Source organism: Phaenicophaeus curvirostris, chromosome 13 (genome assembly GCF_032191515.1).
Source record: "Phaenicophaeus curvirostris isolate KB17595 chromosome 13, BPBGC_Pcur_1.0, whole genome shotgun sequence".
Lineage (NCBI taxonomy): Eukaryota > Metazoa > Chordata > Aves > Cuculiformes > Cuculidae > Phaenicophaeus > Phaenicophaeus curvirostris.
The window spans coordinates 1055889-1068585 of record NC_091404.1 but is presented as its reverse complement, the minus strand read 5'-3'; the positions used below and the strand labels follow the sequence as shown (position 1 = coordinate 1068585).

Here is a 12697-nt window from a genome sequence, read left to right as displayed (position 1 = left end):
CAACCAACTCTATCCTGGGCTGCATCCCATGTAGGGCAAGGGAGGGGATTCTGCCCCTCTGCTCTGCTCAGTGAGACCAAACCTGGAGAATTGTGTCCTGTTCTGGAGTCCTCAGCACAGGAAGGACATGGAGCTGTTGGAGCGAGTTCAGAGGAGGACACGGAGATGATCTGAGGGCTGGAGAACCTCCTGTACAGGGACAGGCTGAGAGTGCAAGCGGGGTCTGGGCTTATGGGCATCAAAGACAGGGCTTCAGCTGGCTGGCACTCTACTCAAAGATCTCCAGCAGTCATTGTGGCCATCAAAAGCTCAGGGAGGGGAAGGCTGGAGCACTTCGTGTCCTGAGGACCTGGACAATGTGCCTCCATACGGCATCCTCTGAGGGCTGACAGCAGGGTGCAGAGTATGGATGCAGACAGGTTTATTCGGATGGGGTTTTAGTATCCTATGTGACTGGTCACTCTTACAGGCTTTTAAGCCTGGTTGCAGTCCAGGACAAGAAATGCTGCCACTGGCTGGTACCATGTATCCCTGTGCTCCTGTTAGATACACAGCACATGTAGCATCACATCTGGTGCCCCATGGGGTGGAACTGGATGGGATTTGAGGTCCCTTCCAACCCAAACCATTCCATGATTCTATGATCCCTGAGGAGAGCAAACCCTCCCACCACCTCCTGCTGAGCTGCCCCATGGAGCCTACTGTACTCTGAGGAGCTTTGCCAGCTTGGACTCCACTGGGCTGGCTTCTCTTGCGCACCCTGGCTGACTTTCAATAAAGGCCTTTTCTGTTGTGTTCCTGATTTATTGCTACACCCATGACTCAGTAACCCTGAGGTTTATGCTCTTTGTCAGAGGTTTGGAGAACGCCAGCTGTGATTGCCAGCGAGCATCCCAGGACCATGGATGTCCCACATCTGCCACACACAGACATATCCAGTAATGTATATATATTATATTATATTTTTTATATATATATATGTACACATTAACAAAGAAGTTGCAAAAACAAAACCCCAACAAAAAAAGGGAAAAAAAACATAACAGGAAGAACAGCCCTCCCCCAAAACCAAACCAAACCAATTATGTTACGTATGGAAGAGGAGAGTTTGACCGGTTGCACGGTAACCAGTTCACCACATCCCAAGTCTGTACAACGGAGTCACCAGGAGCAGTGGAGCCGGTGGCAGCACCCAGCCCTGGCCCCTCCACCCGTGTCCTGCTGTGGGGATCGCGTTCATTCCTAACTCAGGGCTGCAGAGCCTCCAGGGGCTCAGATTGGCTGAAACTACTGCGGTGTTATCATATGCCAGGTGCTGGACCACTCGCTCAGGGGCAGGAGGCAAAGGCTGCAGAGCAGCAGGGGAGCATCACTGACAGAGCAGGGATGGCGCTGCTTCACCCACACTCTCAGTAATGCTCGGGTGGGTTTGGCTGATCCAGGAGAGGAAAACACGGGCACCTCAAGAAGGGTTCCCATCACCAGAACCACCCGCTCTGAGTGCAGGGCTCCCCATGCACTCGTCCACGCAAGCTCCCTGCTTCGTCCTCCTGCCTGGCCCAGGAGGTACGAAATCTGTGCGGCGGGGCAGGGGGATCCCGCCGCAATTAGTGCAATTTCATCAGGTGCAAACGTCACATTAATGGCTCGTGTGCTCTGAATGAATGGGTGCGCTGAGTCCCCTAGCAATTAAGCTGTGCCAGTGCTGGAGGAAAGCTTGGCACCTGGATTGCAAATGCTAAAGTCCATCTTCAGTGCTTGGGCATTTGTTTGAGGCTGATACATTATGAGCAGCCCCAGACGGGGCTGGCACATGGGGAAAAGATTTTAACGATAGCCCCATGTGTCTTTGAAAAAACATCCAACTGAAAATGACAACTTAGCTGCTTAAAATGAACTGCGTTTATGTGCTTCGCTGTGGGGAATGGCAAACGCGACACGCAAACGCGACACTGCTGCATCCCCACCTGGTGCTCTCACAGGCTGGGGCCAGAAGAACGAAATATAATCTCTCTGTCCACGCCAGGACAGATGCACCACCTGCTGCGAGCCTCTGCGCTGCAGGAAAGCAGCCGGCACCAGAGGCAAAGCCGCCCTCCGCTTGGCAGCACGGGTGGCAGATCCCTTCCCCGCAGGTGACAACTGCTTCCCTTCCCACAGCGTCAGTCAGCTGTCACCAAAGCTGTCACCGTGGGGAAAAGGAGGGATGCTGTGCTGAGCAACAGGCTCTTTTTATACACACTGTCCCCACATCTGCCACCACCAGACTTCATGACAAGTATCCTCATGGCCAGGTCGCTGGCAGGGAACACCCACTTTCGGCCAGGGCCAACTGGCTCCAGCTGAGTTCAACCAGACCCTCCTGCAGCCCTCAAAGTGCTCTCACCCTGTCTGAAGAGGCTACCTCCACCTCAGAGGCTGGGCTTTGAGGTAGTTCCCTATCAGCAAGGTCTAAAAGAAAGGAACAGGCTGGCAGAGCTCGAAGGTTGCAGCCTGACGGTCCCTGGGCAATGCCAGCAGGGCATCCAACAGCAACACATCTGGAGGACATAAATGGGTTTTCAAACACCACAGACCAAAGCTCAATCACCAACACCTCTTGGGCTATCATGTTGCCTGACCTCCTCACTTCCCCCAGCACCCTCACCATGTGGGTGACACGGGCATCCACATGTCCACCTGCCCCGGCTCAACCACGTACTCTGGCTGCCGGTGCCTGAGCTGGGTCTTTGCTCCCTGACTGGCCCAGTTCCTCCTGGTGTTTAAGCAAACATTGAAACTGAAGCTTCGCCTGGGGTCTTAGGGCTTGTGGTAACTGCGAGAACCGGTGGCAGCCGAAGAGTTCCCAGTAACCAGGGGTTGGAGCCCCTTGGATTGATTCAGTGTTTTGCCACAGGGCAAAAAGAATGGCTTCGTGCTCACACCATCATGGCGGAGAACAAGCCAAGAGCCCAGATTTGGAGTAAAAAATTCTGATTTTGAGTCATACAGCACAGAGATGGGCTTTGGGCAGGACTTGACCATCTGCTCAGCACGGGTAGATGTATTTTGCCTGCACGGCCATCAGACATGAAACCAAAGAAGATTTATGCACTGCCACATGTGGCAGGACACAGCCAGCAGGATCATGTGTTGGGAAGGACCCAACGTTGCCAAACCTCTGTGCCAAGGTGTGACACATTTCAACTTGCGCCTGAAGGGTGGGGACCTCCCTGACTCCTAGTGAGTTCCCAAAGGAGAAGACACAGTGGGGTGAGGGACCACGGCTGGCTGCCCTCCACTGTAGGACTGCAAACCGAGACGAGCAGAGGCGACATGACCAGCAGCAGCATGCACACAGCAGGGAGAAGTGAAACCGTCCTTCTTAGCGCTGCCTTCGTTCTCACAAACCATCCATCACATCACCACCATCCACCACATCACCAATGCGAGTGGTCACCAAATGCAAGGGGTCCATGCAATTACCTACCACATCAGAGGAGTGGTCGGACTTCAGCCAAACAGAAAGTCCTTCCCAGAAAAAGATGCTCAAATCCCACCTGGCTCTCGAGACAAGCTACCAAGGGCTCCAGAAAGCCAATCCCTCCCATTCCAACCTGTGCCTGCAGGGACACATGGGACGTCCCCCTGACTGCAGCAGCACCTCAGAAGGTCACCTGAAAGCCCACCCCAGCCTTTCCAGCCCCTAAGGGAAGACAAAACCATCCAGGTGACAATCCACTTCGGGAGAGATGGGAGCACACTACCAAGGAGTTGCACAAGCCGTGCTTGCACACAAGTGGAGCTTGCCAACAGGAGTTTATTTTCAAGAGGTTCTTCCTCTTTCCTCTTCAAAAAGAATGGAGCTGTGTGTGGGAAGGTGCTCGCTTGCTGGAGTGTTATGGCTGCACGGTGGCTCTAGTGGCCGGCAGGCTCCCGGCAGCTGACTCTGACTGCTGGTACTCGCCAGCATCGCTGGTGCCAACACGGGGCATGGGCAGGGCTGGGGCAGCCTAGTGACAGGCTTTCATCCCTGATACGTACGGGGACTCCTGGGGCCTGCAGTTACACTCCTGCTGTTCTGGGTAATCAATGAAGTCTGGGGCGGGCAGACCCGAAAGGATCATCAAGGATTTGTTCCAGATGGTGAAAGTTGGACACACTGGTAGGATGAAGGAGACTTCAAACGTGTGGAGGTGGAGAGAATTGGCTGGGTCGTAGAAAGAGAGCGCATTGTTGTCATAATCCAGCAGGACGCCGAGGCGCTTCATCTGCGGATGCACCTCCACCAGCATCTCCTTGTTGTTGTGCCTCACCACAAAGTTGTTGTTGCAGCGAGAGAAGACCCAAGAGGAGGAGTTCTTCCCAATCCACTCGTTCTTGGGGGCCGACTTGTAAGCCACGCCGATGGCATACCTGCAAGACAGGAGCAGCTTGGCTTAGCCACCACCAGCCTCAGCACTGGACAAAGTCCAGCTCCAGTGGCTGCTGGCACCCTGGGCTTTCAAAGTCTGCCTGCCTGTGGAAGCAGCACAGCAATGGCTTTACGTGACTTAGAGCTGCCTTCAAGTACGGAAAGGGGGTCTGTAGGAAAGAGGGGGATGGACTTTTTAACAGAGTCTGTTAGGACAGGACAAGGACCAATGGTTTTAAACTAAGGAAGGGGAGATTTAGAGTGGAGGTAAGGAAGAAACTTTTTACACCAAGGGTGGTGAAACACTGGTCCTGGTTGCCCAGGATCCATCCCTGGAAATATTCAAGGTCAGGTTAGCTTGGAGCAACCTGACTTGGTTAAAGATGTCCCTGCTGCTGCAGAGGGGTTGGACTGGATGGGCTTTAAAGGTAGCTTCCAACCCAAAGCATTCTATATGATTCTATGGCTGAAAAGCCACTTGCAGAGACTTGGCTGGGGCAAAGCATCACTCCCTACCCACACAACCTCCCACTGCCAGGCAGAGTGAGAGGCAGAGGTGATGCAGCTGGGCGTTCTCAGCAGGAACTATCCATTTCAGCCCCATTGTGCTGCACAAGCAGCTTTAACAACGCAGCAGCTCCACAATGCTGCTGTAATGCCTCCTGGCTCAGCTCAGTCACAGAGGCTTTACAGGGATCTGCCTGGGAGTGGTTTTATCATAATAAACCCCACTTGTTTCACTTCTAAGCATGCTTTGTGCGAAGGCATTTTTCAGCCCGGGGGGTGGATGGGAAGCTGAGCCCAAAAGGAGAAGCTTTTGAGCTGGACCTGCTGCGGTGTTTGCTCCTTGAGCCCGGCTTCCCAAACAGACAGGGGAGATGAGTGATTCTGCCCTGCCATCACGGTGAGATTTGAGGCTGGCAGGCACTAGCAGGTTCAGCAGGTGAGAGAAATGAAGATACAAGCTTCATCTTGAAGTCTGACTGGAGCAGACCCAAAAGCTTCTGGCAGGAAGGAGAAACTCATAACCTCGTGAAAGCCACAGCCATGTAGATTTAAGGTCTCAACCACCTCTCCGCATATGAGCAGCTTTGCCAAACCCCTGGCCTTTAACCCTGTTATGTCCTGCGTCATCTCTGGGGAAATCTGAGGGCCTCTAGCAGAGGGAGGGAAGACAACAGAGCTGCCTACCAGGTCGAGGATCCCACCACCACCTCCCAGTAGTGGCAGCCGCTGTCAATGAAGACGTTGCCTGCTGCGCCATAGCATCCTGTCCCACTGAACCTCTCGGGCGTGTGGCTCTTCTTCAAGGAGCTCTCATCCTTCTCCATCTGCAGCCCATCATTGGAGATCTTCAACTTCTTGTGAGCCATTTTGGGGTCCAACTTAAAAGGCTGGCCTGTTAGAAGAAGACACGCATAGATTAGGATTTCTGTTTGTAATCATCATTGTGGAAGCAGAACATACCAAGAAACATCTGCCCTAGATACTTTGGACATTCACTGTGAGTCAGAGGTTCCTCCACCAGCCAAGGGCAGATGCCCAACAAGGTGCTGAGGCACAACCATGTGCCTTGCACATCTGTTATCATGGGTTGCTCCATAAGCCATCGGTCCCTGGGCTTCTCCCAGTGCCTGAAGTGGCTTCCCCAGCCCTGCCGGAAGGAGAAGGCAATGTTGTCCATGCATTTGTCCACAAACTCCCACTCGAGGCACCAGCAGTAAGACAGAGGGGAGCAAGGGTAAGAGTACCACCTGCACCTTGGGCTTATTCCCCAGCCCAGGAATGTCACCTTCCCAGACCAGAGGGAAAGGAGGAAAAACTCAAAAATGCAGAGAGAACCATAGAACAGTTTGGGTTGAAAGGAACATTAAAGCCCATCCAGTTCAACCCCCTGCCATGGGCAGGGACACCTCCCACTGGATCAGGGGCTTCAAGCCCCATCCAGTCTGGCCTTGAACCCCTCCAGGGATGGGGCAGCCACCACTGCTCTGGGCAACCTGGGCCAGGGCCTCCCCACACTCACAGCAAAACACTTCTTCCTGAGATCTAACCTCAATCTCCCCTCTTACAGCTCCCCTCATCCTATCCCTGCCCTCCCTGATCCAGAGTCCCTCCCCAGCTTTCCTGCAGCCCCTTTCAGCACTGAAAGCTGCTCTAAGGTCTCCCCACAGCCTTCTCTTCTCCAGGCTGAACAACCCCAACTCTCAGCCTGTCCTCATATGGGAGGTGCTCCAGCCTTCAAACCCCTCCATGGCCTCCTCTGGACTTGCTCCAACAGATCCAGGTCCTTTCTCTGTTGAGGACTCCAGAACTGAATGGAGGGCTCCAGGTGGGGTCTCACCAGAGCAGAGCAGAAGGGCAGAATCCCCTCAAAAATGAGCTGAAGAGAAAGAGCTCTCTGCCCCCAGGGAGGATACGGACTTGGGAGCAGCCAGGCTGGGCAGCAGGGCACGTCGTCTTGGGGGGCTGTGTCCTGGCAGGGACCCTTCAGTGTCTGGGGTTTCCTCATTGCACATTACCCTCTTCAAATGCCTTATTATCCATAAGAGCAACTCTCCTTGGATCTCTGTTTATAATGTGAAATGTTGTGGCAGAAACAAGGTGCTGTTTCCAGGTAATGGCAATGTCACTGAAGATGCCATCAAGATGCACTGTGAACTAAACCTAGGTAGGGAATGGAGCCTGAATACCTTAGTGGATCCATTTCTGTTAGCAGAAATGAGAGTTATATGAGCACAGGGAAGGGAAAGCAGCCCCTTAAGTGCTAGTATAATGACACTGAGCCACAGAAGCAGCATGGCAGTGTTGAGTGTGGCCCCAAATCCCCATCAGCAGCCGACGCAGACTGCTCCCCGTGGTGCACAGCCTGCCATTACACAGTGCAGGAAGTACATTCGAGGTCTTCCAGTGCTGCTCCACTGCAAACAAGGTCTCACCACTCAGAAAAGAGTCTGGGCTGCGCATGTGGCGGTGGAAGCAGATCAAAGGCACCAGGTCCAGCCCCTGTTTAGTGGAGGCTGGAACTGAGGAGTGAACGCAGGGCCAGCCAGTGAGTGCACGCCTGGGGCTGTCTCCACATTTAACAGCACTGAGTTTGATAGGTTTTGCAGATTTTTAATGCTGGCTTGAAACCCAGTTGCAGTTCCTTTGTAACGTTACCAGCACACAGAAAGCCGAACTGTTTCCTAACCGACACACACTGGCTGTCCTGCTCACTTTGCTAAAACACTCCTGAAGGTCTGCAAGGCCAGGGAACACCTGCCCTCCATCACGTCGATAAACACCATCTCTTCTGGGCATCGCATACAAGAGTGAGCACTAAGGTTTTCTCTGGAAGGCTCCAATTTTTGATGCCAAGCAGCCTTGCTGCAGAACTGAACTGCATTGACTCCTCAGTCCAGGTCGATGCACACAGGGACACAAGTCGGTTGAGGGCAGGAAAATACTTGCAAACACACGCTTAGCCTGGAGGGTCAGGGGATTTCGTAGAATGCTTTGGGTTGGAAAGGATCTCAAAGTCCATCCAGTCCCACCCCCTGCCATGGGCAGGGACACTTCCCACTGCATCTGGTTGCTCCAAGCCCCATGCAGCCTGGCCTTGAACCCCTCCAGCGATGGGGCAGCCACCCCTGCTCTGGGCAACCTGGGCCAGGGCCTCCCCACCCTCACAGCAAAACATTTCTCATTAAGATCTCATCTCACTTCAACCACCCCTCTTTCAGCTGAAAACCGTTCCCCCTCATCCTATCCCTGCCCTCCCTGATCAAGAGCCCCTCCTTTAGTGGCACTGATGACAGAGTGTGACAGATGAAGGCAGGCGCTGGCTGTGGCAGGAGCCAGCTCTCCCCGCTGAGGACACTGGTGAGTGGGTGCTCAGTTCAGTTGCAGCCCCTCACTGCTGGCACCATGCGGGAATTCAGTGGGGTGTGGAACCACGCTTTAAAGACCACTGTATAATACACGAACAGCAGGCATAAAATTAAATTGACACGCAACTTAATTCTGCTGTTTTTTAAATCCCATGCTCTTGACTTTGCATATTTAAGGGTGGGTCGATTTTCTTTTCCCCCAGAGGTTTTTCCATCTATAATTTCCTCTTTTTTTTCCTAAAGGGAACTGCAAGATGGAATCTTGACATATTCTCAGCAGCATGTGAACCCAAAGCTACAGTGCAGCTGAGCTAAACCAGTTGCGGCACAGCAGTGTCAGTGATCTCCTCTCCATGGGTCAGAAAAAACTCCTTGGTGCTCTGCCTCAGCCCACATCACTCCAGGAGAGATGTGTGGGCTGTGTTCAGCTCTGGCTCTACAGGTAACCCTGTGCAGTGCGCACATTGGCTACCCGCTTTCTGCAAAGCAGGGTGGCTGGGACTGTCTCACCAGGGTGCCCTGCACGGCTCTGGTTATAGATCTGCTGCAGTGATGCTGTCCCTCTGCAGCAATGGTGTTCTCCTGCAGTGATGCAGTCTTCCTGCAGTGATACCGTTCTCCTGCAGTGATGCAGTCTTCCTGCAGTGACGCTGTGTCTCTGCAGCGATGCAGTCCTGCAGCGATGCCGTTGTTGTGCAGCGATGCTGTCCTCCTTTCCCAGGGCAGCTTGTGCATGCCCTGGCCTGGCGCTGGGAGGACAGCTCTGCCTGTGCTGCTGTTCCGGCCTCGCAACGACATGACAGCACAGGGGCACAGGTTATATAGAAACTTGACCAAAACTGGGTGAGCTCCCCAGCACTCCCCTGTTGCCTACTTCCAAAGCACAGACTTCATCTGACCTCCTTATTTCTCAACAATTTCCTTCTAGAAGCCCCCAGACCATCCCTGGTTTTGCAAACAAACTCCCAAGATGTTGTAAAGAAGCAAAATGAGTTCTGGTGTGTTTTGTTGCTGTGAGTTCTCATGCAAGACACAGTAAAGGACATATAGATACTAGATGGGATTTCTATAGAATCCTAGCATGAGTCGGAAGGGACCCACAAGGACTATAGAGTCCAACTCCTGTCCCTGCACAGGACGCCCCAACATTCACACCGTGGGGCTGAGGGCCTTGGCCAACGGCTTCTGCAATATTGTCAGGCTCGGTGCCGTGACTGCTTCCCTGGGAGCTGTTCCAGGGCTCCACCACCCTCTGGGGAAGAACCTTGTCCCAATGCCCAACCTATGCCTCTGCCGACCCATCTTCCTGCTGTTCCCTTGGGTCCTGTCTTTGCTGGCCAGGGAGAAGAGCTCAGTGCCTGCTCCTCCTTCTCCCCTGCCGAGGAAGCTGCAGAGCACAGCCTCCTCTTCTCCAGGCTGAACAGACTAAGCACCTTCAGCCGCTCCTCACACTCTTCCCCTCTAAACCCTTCCCCAACTCCGTGCCCTGCTCTGGACGCTTTCCAGCAGCTTTAGATCCTTTTCATCCTGTGGTGCCCAGAACTGCCCCCAGCGCTCACACCGTGCTGGATGCACCCCAGGACACGGTTGCCCCCCTTGGTTGCCAGGGCACTGCTGGCTCATGTCCGACTTGCCCTCGACCAGGATCCCCATGTCCCCTCCCGCAGAGCTGCTCTCCAGCCTCTCAACCCCGGTCTGTCTGTCCAGCCAGGGCTGCCGTGTCCCGGGTGCAGAACCCGGCACTTGCCCTTGTTCAACTCCATGCAGCTGGTGATTGCCCAGATCTCCAACTTCTCCAGATCCCTCTGCAGGTCCTCTCTGCCCTCAGAGGCATCAACAGCCCCACTCTAGTTTTGTGTCATCCACAAACAACAGGACATGTAGGGATTCATCTACTTTAGCACAAAACAAACTGAAATCACTACAAACAAGTGAAAAGCCCAGCTTTGGTACCCAGAGCCGTCCCTGGCTGGGCTTGGGGGACAGAGCTGCTGACAGATGTGATGTGCAATGAACCATGCCCTCCTGCACGCTCCCATTTTCAGCTACAGATGCCAAAGCTTGGTGAGGAGAAACACCCATGCTGACGCTACACAGCAAGGAGTTTCCAAGCCAGGGCTTGGAACCACTGCAAACAGCGGGTAGTGTGAGCTACAGCAAGACTGGAGAGCTTTCAAGTGCAACCCCATAATGGAGCTCATTCACACTGCTCTCTGATACCTGATGGGACTTCGTGTTGATTTTTCTCAGAGCCCAATTTGCTTCATAATTTAGTTGAGAGGCCAAAAAGTAAAGATGCAAATTAGGAGTGACCCCCACCCCCAGCTTCCCTGCAGCTATGTTAATATTTCTGGAGCTCTTTTCCTGGCGGTAACGCAAAGAGACAAGCTCTAAGGAACTGAAGTATAAAAATACTTGGCTATGTCAGATGAGAGGCAGTCACAGACCCTTTCACAAAGACGACTCCTTTTTAAGGTCACTGTGAGCCAGTGGTGTCCAACTCTTGTCGCTGGTTTGTGCTGGCACATTCTGGCCCAAGGGCTTGAATAATATCTGCAGATGACACGCTGTGACGGGCAGGATGGGAGTTCAAAAGCACACAGGCTGGGCTGCAAAATCTTGCTTGGGACAGAGGGTGTTGCAGAGGACACAGCTGGGTAACTGCTTCCATCTGACCCCCTTCTGAAAATACCACTCTGGCACGAGTTCAACAAGGCCATTGACAGGGTTCTGCACCTGGGTCTGGGCAATCCCAAACACAATTACAGTCTGGGTGGAGAATGGATTGGGAGCAGCCCTGAGGAGAAAGACTTGGGGTGCTGGGGGATAAGAAGCTCAACATGAAGCAGCGACGTGTGCTCACAGCCCAGAAACCAACCGTGTCCTGGGCTGCATCCAGAGCAGTGGGACCAGCAGGGAGGGAGGGGATTCTGCCCCTCTGCTCCACTCGGAGGAGACCAAACCTGGAGCCCTGTGTCCAGTTCTGGAGTCCTCAGCCCAGGAAGGACGTGGAGCTGTTGGAGCAAGCCCAGAAGAGGCCACAGAGATGATCTGAGGGCTGCAGTACCTCCCGTATGAGGACAGGCTGAGAGAGTTGGGGTTGTTCAGCAGCTGAACACGAGCCAGCAGTGGTCCAGGTGGCCAGGAAGTCCAACAGCATCCTGGCTTGGATCAGCCATGGGGTGGCCAGCAGGAGCAGGGAGGGAATCGTCCCAATGGACCTGGCACTGGTGAGGCTGCACCTCAAATCCTGAGTTCAGTTTTGGGCCCCTCAGTGTGAGAATGATATTGAGGGGCTGGAGCATGTCCGGAGAAGGGAACGGAGCTGGGGAAGGGGCTGGAGAACAGAGGTTCTTGGAGCATCTGTGGGAACTGGGATTGTTTAATCTTGGAGAAGAGGAGGCTGAGGAGAGACCTCATCGCTCTCTGCAGCTCCTAGAAAGGAGGTTGGAGCGAGGCAGTTGCTGGGCTCTTCTCCCGACTAACAAGGGACAGGGCAAGAGGAAATGGCCTCATGTTGTGCCAGGGGAGGGTTAGACTGGATATTAGGGAAAAAATCTTCACTGAAAGGGTCCTCAGGCACTGGAATGGCTGCCCAGGGCAGTGGTAGAGTCATCATCCTTGGAAGACTCTAAAAGATGGTCAGATGAGGTGTTCAGGGACGGTCCAGTAGTGAACAGGTACAGTTGGGCTTGATGATCTCAAAGGTCTTTTTCAAACCAATGATTATCTGAGTCTAAGGTGCCATCTGTGCCTCGTATGCACAAGTACCCATGTACAAAACCTGCTGGACCTGTGACCTGCTGCTGGACCATCAACCTGGTCCAGCTGCTCCCTGGGGTCAGAAGCAAACATGCAGAGTGAGCTTGACAGCAGGGATTACTATCCACCCATCAGATATCACCTCAAGGAAAGAAAGCTTCAGGACTGTAATGCTGAGTTACCAAGTTGCAGGAAAGCAATAAATCCATCCAAATCTTGGAGTCTTCCGACAGACTCCCTGCTGGGCCACTTGCTGAGGGATCCTTAGAAAAGCATCTCCACTAACATGATCCTGATGTTAACAGGGACCTTGGACACCACTGCTGAGGCAGCGATTGTTTGCTGCAGCAAACCCACCAGTCCAGGTGAGATCAGGCTGCTGTTTCAGATGGGATGCGGATGGCAGCCACCCCGTACAGCACTGGAGGTCTCACCGAGAGATGCATAAATCAGCAAGAGACAGGAGTGTGAGTGACAATAAAACCAGTTTGCAATGCTCAAGGCAAGGACTGTAAAACCACCTTCCCTGCACTTTATTTACTACTACAGCTGTATTCCAGCATTTTCATCAACTTGTCACCCCTTGCTAATAAATAAGATCTGCTCAGGCCCAGACTCAGCAAAGGGTGGTTTCTCCTTGTCACTAAACCCAAACTATTGTCTCAAGCTC

The 12697-nt window shown here is 53.4% G+C and overlaps 1 protein-coding gene across 1 annotated transcript in view; it reads right to left on the bottom strand.

Annotated features, from left to right (window-relative positions):
* Window positions 1-939: 939 nt before the first annotated feature.
* The window catches only part of MID2 (midline 2), a 118197-nt gene continuing 106439 nt past the window's right edge, over window positions 940-12697 (bottom strand). The window contains exons 9-10 of the mRNA XM_069867833.1: window positions 5585-5792; window positions 940-4395 (exon numbers count right to left, since the gene is read on the bottom strand). Coding sequence (XP_069723934.1) covers window positions 3993-4395; window positions 5585-5792 — 611 coding nt within the window. The 3' untranslated portion in view covers window positions 940-3992. The remainder of the gene's footprint in view (window positions 4396-5584; window positions 5793-12697) is intronic.